Below are 8,720 nucleotides of genomic sequence, written 5' to 3'. Positions count from 1 at the left end.
ATTTACCTTAGCTTACTGCATTCGCGTAACAGGCAGGCTCCTCGTGGAGTGCAATGTAATCAGGTGTTAGAGCATTGGACTAGTTAACTGTAAGGTTGCAAGATTGGATCCCCCGAGCTGACAAGGTTAAAAATCTGTTCCTAGGCCATCATTGAAAATAAGAATGTGTTCTTAACTGACTTGCCTAGTTAAATAAAGATTAAATAAAGGTGTAAAACATTTTTTWAATAATAAATACATCGGCAAATCGGCGCCCAAAAATACCAATTTCCGATTGTTATGAAAACTTGAAATCGGCCATTCCGATTAATCGGTCGACCTCTAGTTTCTACAGTAGAGTAAAGTTTATTTATTTATTGTAGAGCATAGTTTCTACAGGAGAGAAGAGTTGGTCCTGTACGGCAGGACCAAATCGGAGAGATAGGAGCAAGCCCATGTAATGATTTGTAGGTTAGCAGTAAAACCTTGAAATCAGCCCTAGCCTTAACAGGAAGCCAAAGGCTAGCACTGGAGTAATATGATCAAATTTTTTGGTTCTAGTCAAGATTTTAGCAGCCGTTTTTAGCACTAACTGAAGTGTATTTAGTGCTTTATCTGGGTAGCCGGAGCGTAGAGCATTGCAGTAGTCTAATCCAGAAGTGACAAAAGCATTGATTCGTTTTTCTGACATCATTTTTGGACAAAAAGTTCCAGATTATTTGCAATGTTACGAAGATGGATAAAAGCTGTCCTTGAAACAGTCTTGATATGTTCGTCAAAAGAGAGATCAGGATCCAGAGTAACGCCGATGTCCTTTACAGATTTATTTGAGACGACTGTACAACCATCAAGATTAATTGTCAGATCCAATAGAAGATCTCCTTGTTCCTTGGGACCTAGAACTAGCATCTCTGTTTTGTCCGAGTTTAAAAGTAGAACATTTTCCGCCATCCACTTCCTTATGTCCGAAACAAAGGCTTCCAAGGTAGGAAATTCTGGGGCCTCACCATGTTACATTGAAATGTACAGCTGTGTGTTGTCCGCATAGCAGTGAAAGTTGTGTTTCCGAATGACATCACCAAGAGATGAGAGATTCGATATAGGCCAATAGTTTTGTACATTTTCCGGGTCAAGGTTTGGCTTTTTCAAGAGATGCTTTATTACTGCCACTTTTAGTGAGTGTGGTACACATCCGGATAGGGAGTCATTTATTGTTCAACATAGGAGGGCACAGGAAGTAGCTCATTCAGTAGTTTAGTTGGAATAGGGTCCAGTATGCAGCTTGAAGGTTTAGAGGCCGTGACTATTTTTAATGAATGTGTTTTTGGGTTCTGGGTTAAACTTGGAACATTGCTGTCCTAGAGACTGGTTTTTACATCAGAAGTGAATGGTTATCTGTAGGATGGTGCTGGGTGGACGGGAGGAAGTCACAGGATTGCTGTATGCGATACGGATGGACATCTGTGGATTAGGCAAATGAGGGGTTGAGGTCAGATCAGATCCCCCTTAAGGGAGAAATTATGGTTTATTACCTATTACTTCGTCTTCCTGTCGAACCATAATAGATGTAAGGATTGGAGAGAAGGAGTTCCTAAATTGGAGTATATATACTTGTGGTGGTGGAAACATGTTTTGTCTAATGCAGCTGTATTGATCCTCTGGGAAGAATTAAACTTGGTTAAGCTTTCATAGTATCCATTGAGTTATTTACTCTGAGAATTAGAACCTAACAGTGTCGTAGAGATACAGGATTTAAAAAGGTGTGTGTCTCCATTGATTCTAGGTCCTGTCAGTTCTGTGCAGACTCAGGACAACTGAGTTTTTGGAGAAATACGCAGATTCAAAGAGGAGTCTGAAATTTGCTTTCAAATGATCATGATCTTTTTGTCAAGAAGTTCATGAATTTATCACTGCTGAAGTGAAAGCCATCCTCTGTTTGGGGTTGCTGATTTTTAGTTAGCTTTGAGACAGTATCAAAAATACATTTTGGAATGTTGTTGTTCTCCTCAATTAGGTTGGAAAAATAGGATGATCGAGCAGCAGTGAGGGCTCTTCGATAATGAACGCCACTGTCTTTCCAAGCTAGTCGGAAGACTTCCAGTTTGGTGAAGCACCATTTCTGTTCCAATTTCCTGGAAGCTTCAGGGCTCAGGTATTTTCTGTATACCAGGGAGCAAATTTTCTTGTGACAGATGTTTTTTTGTATTTTTTAGGGGTTGCGACTGCATCTAGGGTATTACGCTTTAGATCCTCAGTTAAGCGGGGGATATGGTAACTAGTGGAACCAGCAGGAGAGGCCTCATGTGACACAGTAAATTAATCAGGCTTGAGCCATGTTTCAGTCAGGCCAATCACATCAAGATTATGATCAGTGATTAGTTCATTGATTATGACTGCTTTGGACGTGAAGGATCTAACTTAAGTAGCCCTATTTTGAGATGTGAGGTAATCACAATCTCTTTCAATAATGGCAGGAATGGAGGAGGTCTTTATTCCAGTGAGATTGCTAAGGCGAACACCGCCATGTTTAGTTTTGCCCAACCAGTTGCACAGACACAGTCTCAATGGGGATAGTTGAGCTGACTACACTGACTTTTGCTAGCTAACAGCCTGCTGTCCGGCCTGCATCTGATCTCATTGTGGAGYTAGAGGAGTTAGAGCCCTGTCTATGTTGRTAGATAAGATGAGAGCACCCCTCCAGCTAGGAGGAAGTCCGTCACTCTTCAGCAGGCCAGGCTTGGTCCTGTTTGTGGGTGAGTCCCAGAAAGAGGGCCAATTATCTACGAATTCTATCTTTTGGGAGGGGCAGAAAACAGTTTTCAACCAGCGACTTAGTTGTGTGCTGTAGAGCTCATCACTCCCCCTAACTGGGAGGGGGCCAGAGACAATTACTCGATGCCAACACATTYTTCTAGCTGATTTACACTCTGAAGCTATGTTGCGCTTGGTGCAACATTGTTGGTGCCGACGTGGATAACAATATCCCTATACTCTCTACACTCGCCATTTTTATCCTTAGCCAGCAGCATCTTCAGATTAGCCTTTACGTTCATAGCCCTGCCCCCTAGTGAACAGTGTATGATCGCTGGATGATTCTTTTAAGTCTAATATTGTGGGTAATGTCATCGCCAATGACTTAGGTTTTCAATTTGTCAGAGCTAATAGTGGAAGGCTTCAGCGGCTCCCTGTAATGGATGGAGGAGAGACCTGCTCAGCCTCTGACTCCAACTCGTTGCTTAATGGAGAGAACCGGTTAAAAGTTTCTGTCGGCAACACCGGTTGAGCAGCGTTTCTTTCCAGAGTCTGCGGGGATTTATACTACTATTTATATTTATATACTACTATTTTTATTCAACCTTTATTTCAAATCAAATTAATCAAATCAAACTTTATATTCCACATGCGCCGAATACGTGTACGTAATATAAGTGTTCGATTTTACCGTTAAATGCTAACTTACAAGCCCTTAAGCAACAGGGCAGTTCAAGAAGAAGAAAAGATTTACCAAGTAGACTAAAATAAAAAGTAATAATAAAAAGTAACACAATAAGAATAACAAGGCTATATACAGGGGGCACCGGTACCGAGTCAGTGTGCAGGGGTAGTTGAGGTAATCTGTACATGTAGGTGGGGGAAAAGTGACTATGCATAGCTAACAAACAGTAAGTAGCAGCAGTGTACAAGGGGGGGTGTCAATGTAAATTGTCTGGTGGCGATTTTTATGAATTGTTCAGCGGTCTAATGGCTTGGGGGTAGAAGCTGTTGAGGAGCCTTTTGGTCCTAGACTTGGTGCTCCGGTACTGCTTGCCGTGCGGTAGCAGAGTAAACAGTATGTAACTTGAGTGACCGGAGTCTCTGACAATTTTATGGGCTTTCCTCTGACACCGCCTATTATATAGGTCCTGGATGGCAGGAAGCTTGACCCCAGTGACGTACTGGGCCATTCGCACTACCCTCTGTAGCGCCTTACGGTCAGATGCCGAGCAGTTGTCATACCAGGCGGTGATGCAACTGGTCAGGATGCTCTCAATGGTGCAGCTGTAGAACCTTTTGAGGATCTGAGGACCCATGCCAAATCTTTTCAGTCTCCTGAGGGGGAAAAGGATTTGTCGTGCCCTCTTCACGACTGTCTTGGTATGTTTGGAACATGATAGTTTGTTGGTGATGTGAACACCAATGAACTTGAAACTCTCRACCTGCTCCACTACAGCCCCGTCGATGGTAATGGGGGCCTGTTCTGCCCGCCTTTTCCTGTAGTCCACGATCAACTCCTTTGTCTTGCTCACATTGAGGGAGAGGTTGTTGTCCTGGTACCACACTGCCAGTTCTCTGTMCTCCTCACTATAGGCCATCTCATCGTTGTCGGTGATCAGCTTTAATTTGGGCTTGCAACACGTCTATCCTTTTAAGGTTAGCATCAGTTTGTAATATTCTCAACAAAGATTCTATTATCAAATGAGAAATAATGTCATAGACTTAAGTAGAAACTTTGAAGACGTGTTTGTCTTTGTGTGTTTGTGCGTGCCTGCGTTTGTGTGCGTGTGTGTGTATGCACTTACAGGTTTGTCCTGCCTTCTCTCCCAGGTATCGGACGCGGTCCCGGCCGGCCTATAAGATCGCCTATAAGACGGTGACAGACCTGGAGTGGAGGTGTTGCCCTAGTTACCAGGGACCAGACTGCTCTGAGCTGAAGGCTGCTCCTAACAGACAGACAGTACCAGCAGGGTCACAGCCCCACCAGACCCAGTACCCTAACAGACAGACAGTGCCAGCGGGGTCACAGCCACCCCAAACCCAGTACCCTAACAGACAGATCGTACCAGCAGGGTCACAGCCCCACCAGACCCAGTACCCTAACAGACAGACAGTGCCAGCGGGGTCACAGCCTCACCAGAACCAGTACCCTAACAGACAGACGGTGCCAGCAGGGTCACAGCCACACCAGACCCAAAACTCTGGGGAAGCACCACACTACCCCCAGACCAGATCCATCCCTGGACAGACCAGACACCCACAGAGTAAGATACTTGACAACATGACATGTTGCTGCTTTCTCAATCCTCTTCTTAGAGATGGATTCGTATATGAAGTGTGTTAATGTGTTGTATTGACTTAACTGTGTCCTCTGTCTCAGGGCCAGAGAGGAGGGAGACGGGGGTGTACGAGGGGAGGCATGGAGGAGCAGACAGAGACAGGGTGCGTCTCCTGGAGGGGGAGGTGCAGCGCCTCTCCCAAACAGTGGGGGCGCTGCAGGATGCGATGACTGGGCTGAGCTCCACTCTGAGATCTGACCTGCAGGAGGACACCTCCAAGATGCTGGTCTCCCTGCTCAACAACCTCCGCACTGTGACCCCCGACAGTGTCCACGCCCCCGATATAGAGCAGGCCGCAGTACCATCAGACAACCACCAGGGGTCAGTGATCGACGGGCACCAGGCCACCAGGGGGCCAGTCCAGGGGGACAGGGGGCTGGAAAAGGTCCTGGCCAGGTTGGATGATGTCAACACCTCTCTGAAGAGTAAAGAAGAGGCTCTGGAGGAGCTGAGAGGTACCGTGACCTCACACAGCGGTCATATCCGCCTGCTGCTTGATGCCTCTCAGACACAGCAAGACCCTGTTGGGGGTGGAGCTCCTGCTGACCTGGAGGAGCTACTAGAGAAATACATGGACAGGCAGCTGGGCTTCCTGAGGAAGAACATGGAGGACAGCATGGAGAGAACGATAGAGGAGAGGATAGGGAAGGAGGTGGAGAAGCTGCAGAAATCCTGTGATGGAAGGATCCAGTTGATGGAGAGGAGGTGTGAGGAGGAGCGGGAGAGAGGACTGCTCAGTCTGACTGAGATGGTGGACAAGGAGGAGCAGCTAAAGGAAGAGATCAGGGAGTTGAGACTGGACATCACTGCTTCCGACCAGCCCGGCCGGACACTCAGACAGACTGACCCCAAACCTAATGTTAGACAGACTGATCCCAAACCCAGCCTTAGACAAACTGCCCCTGCCAGACAGACCGACCTGGCTAGACAGGATAACCAGCCTCCAGGTATCCTACCAGCTGTCCAGCGTGGTGACCTCTCTGACCTGTGGAGGGAGCTGGAGCGTGTGGCGGAAGCCCATCGCGTCCTGAATGCCCGCATGGACAATGAGCTGCAGTACCTGTCCTCTCCACGGGGGGAGCTAGAGGGAAAGGGGTTAGAGATGGAGGGGTTAGGACTAGAGGGAGAGGTGGGGTCTCGGCTGGAGGAGTTAGAGGCGCGTCTGAATGTGACAGAGCAGAACGCGGAGGTCCACTGTTTCTACGTGGAGGAGAAGCTGACCCGGGCAGTAGCCGAGCAGGGGACGGAGCTACGACAGCTGCTGGAGGAACGAGTAAACGTACTGGAAGACCAGTTTACCACCATGCTGGTCGAGATGAACAACGAGTCATATCCTGTTGGAGGAGGAGGGAGCGTGGACCTTCAGGTACTGTAGGTAGACAACTAGGGTAGACGAAGACCAGTTTTCGGAACGTTGTTGGTTTTAATCTCAGACCTGGTGATAGAAAGTGGGAGATGATCTGGCAACCGGAGGGCTGCTGGTCTCAGATCCCAGGTACCATCTCCAGCCATTGTACACTTGAGGAGCGCTGCACTGCACATGGCAGTGTGTTTGTGTATTATGTGTCCATGGTAACAGATTCTGTTTTGTTCTCTTCTGCAGGCTGAGTTGAACAACAACAAGTTTCTTCTGCAGGGTCTGGATGACAAGGTGACCGCTGTGGCTGAGCTCTGTGCTACCGGCTGTGGTGGAGGACCTAACACTGGAGGGTTTCCCAACACCAACCCTGGAGCTTCCTCCCACCCTGTAGTTCTGGACAGTGTGGTGAAGGACCTGAAGCTCTGTTGTAACGACCTGGATATTCTCCACACGGATGTGACGGCCAACTCTGACAAACTGAGAGAGCTGGAGGAGATTATAGACAGGCAAATGGCAGGGCAGAAGCGAAGCTTTAAGACGGTGGAGGACCTCCAGAGGGGGATGGTAATCCTGCAGGACAATGTGGGGGGTCTGGGGGGGGCAGTGACAGGGCTGGGGGACTCTCTGAGCAGGTACACCCAGGACCTCACCAGGATTAACACCACCTGCAACACCTGCTGCCAGGTTGGGGCAGGGGTCAAAGCAGGGGCCCGGCCAGGGGAAGGGTTAGGTGGGTTTGGTGCCACTACCATCGGTCCAGGCAGGATCCAGAGTGCATCTGAGGGTGTAATGGTCCCCAGAGGAGAGGTGGAGGGAAGCAGCCAGGTGGAGGAGCTGAGAACCAAACTGGACAGCCTCACTAACCAGGTAGTTATCTAGTAGTCTGTTATCTTAGGAACCAGTTATCTAGTAGTCCGTTATCTCACTAACCAGGTAGTTATCAGGAAGTCCGTTATCTCACTAACCAGGTAGTTATCGATTAGTCCGTTAACTCACCAACCAGGTAGTTATCTAGTAATCAGTTATCTTAGGAACCAGTTATCTAGTAGTCTGTTATCTCACTAACCAGGTAGTTATCAGGAAGTCCGTTATCTCACTAACCAGGTAGTTATCAGGAAGTCCGTTATCTCACTAACCAGGTAGTTATCTAGTAGTCTGTTATCTTAGGAACCAGGTAGTTATCGATTAGTCTGGTATCTCACTAACCAGGTAGTTATCCAGTAGTCTGTAATCTCACTAACCAGGTAGTTATCTAGTAGTCTGTTATCTCACTAACCAGGTAGTTATCGATTAGTCTGTTATCTCACTAACCAGGTAGTTATCCAGTAGTCTGTTATCTCACTAGACAGTTAGTTATCTAGTAGTCTGTTATCTCACTAACCAGGTAGTTATCAGGAAGTCCGTTATCTCACTAGACAGTTAGTTATCTAGTAGTCTGTTATGTCACTAACTAGGTAGTTATCTAGTAATCAGTTATCTCACTAACCAGTTAGTTATCTAGTAGTCTGTTATGTCACTAGCCAGTTAGTTATCTAGTAGTCTGTTATTAGTTAGTGGTTTACACTGTTATCTGTGTTGATATCTTGTTGTAATTTCATTGACATCCACAAATATTAAGATTGCTCTTCTTCTTTTTAGGTGCAGACAGAGCTTCAGCGTTGCTCTGGTGTGTCTGGGGTGGAGGGGCGTGTCCAGCGCCTGGAGAAAGTGTGTGTTCAGCTGGACGGGGTGTCGGCCAGGGTGCGGGGGGTGAAGGAGGGGTTGGAGAAGCACGTCGCTGGGCTGTGGCACCACGTCAGCCGGGTCAACACCATGCTGGAAAGACAGGCTGCTGACATCACCACCCTAGAGACCTCCCTAAAGACACTACAGACCAGGAGCACTGACACCAACGCCAGGGAGACAGGTCAGTAGTATACTGCGGATGATGGATGGATGAATGGAGGGATTTGTTACTGTGTAGTTTCATTTATTTGTACCAAAGAAAACAAGTGATCAACAACAATACAGATAAAACTTAKAAATAAACGGTGTGCAGGTGTAGTTGGAAGCTCAGGGGCTTGTATAAAAACCACAGCACAGTAAACTATATACAATACATACAGTTGAAGTCGGAAGTTTACATACACCTTAGCCAAATACATTTAAACTCAGTTTTTCACTATTCCTGACATTTAATCCTAGTTAACATTGCATGTCTTAGGTCAGTTAGGATCACCACTTTATTTAAAGAATGTGAAATGTCAGAATAATAGTAGAGAGAATGATTTATTTCAGCTTTTATTTCT

At 46.8% G+C, this 8,720-nt stretch overlaps 1 protein-coding gene across 1 annotated transcript in view; it reads left to right on the top strand.

Moving 5' to 3' along the window:
- Positions 1-8,338, top strand: part of LOC112076036 (EMILIN-2) — a gene marked incomplete at its 3' end in the record, with an annotated part of 25,165 nt that extends 16,827 nt beyond the window's left edge. Inside the window, exons 3-6 of the mRNA XM_024142929.2 lie at positions 4,564-4,997; positions 5,114-6,438; positions 6,676-7,299; positions 8,071-8,338. Coding sequence (XP_023998697.2) covers positions 4,564-4,997; positions 5,114-6,438; positions 6,676-7,299; positions 8,071-8,338 — 2,651 coding nt within the window. The remainder of the gene's footprint in view (positions 1-4,563; positions 4,998-5,113; positions 6,439-6,675; positions 7,300-8,070) is intronic.
- Between the last annotated feature and the right edge of the window lie 382 nt (positions 8,339-8,720).

This window comes from Salvelinus sp. IW2-2015, unplaced genomic scaffold, assembly GCF_002910315.2.
Source record: "Salvelinus sp. IW2-2015 unplaced genomic scaffold, ASM291031v2 Un_scaffold3527, whole genome shotgun sequence".
Taxonomy (NCBI): Eukaryota; Metazoa; Chordata; class Actinopteri; order Salmoniformes; family Salmonidae; genus Salvelinus; species Salvelinus sp. IW2-2015.
The sequence above is the reverse complement of the archived record's forward strand: the minus strand, read 5'-3'. Positions and strand labels throughout refer to the sequence as shown.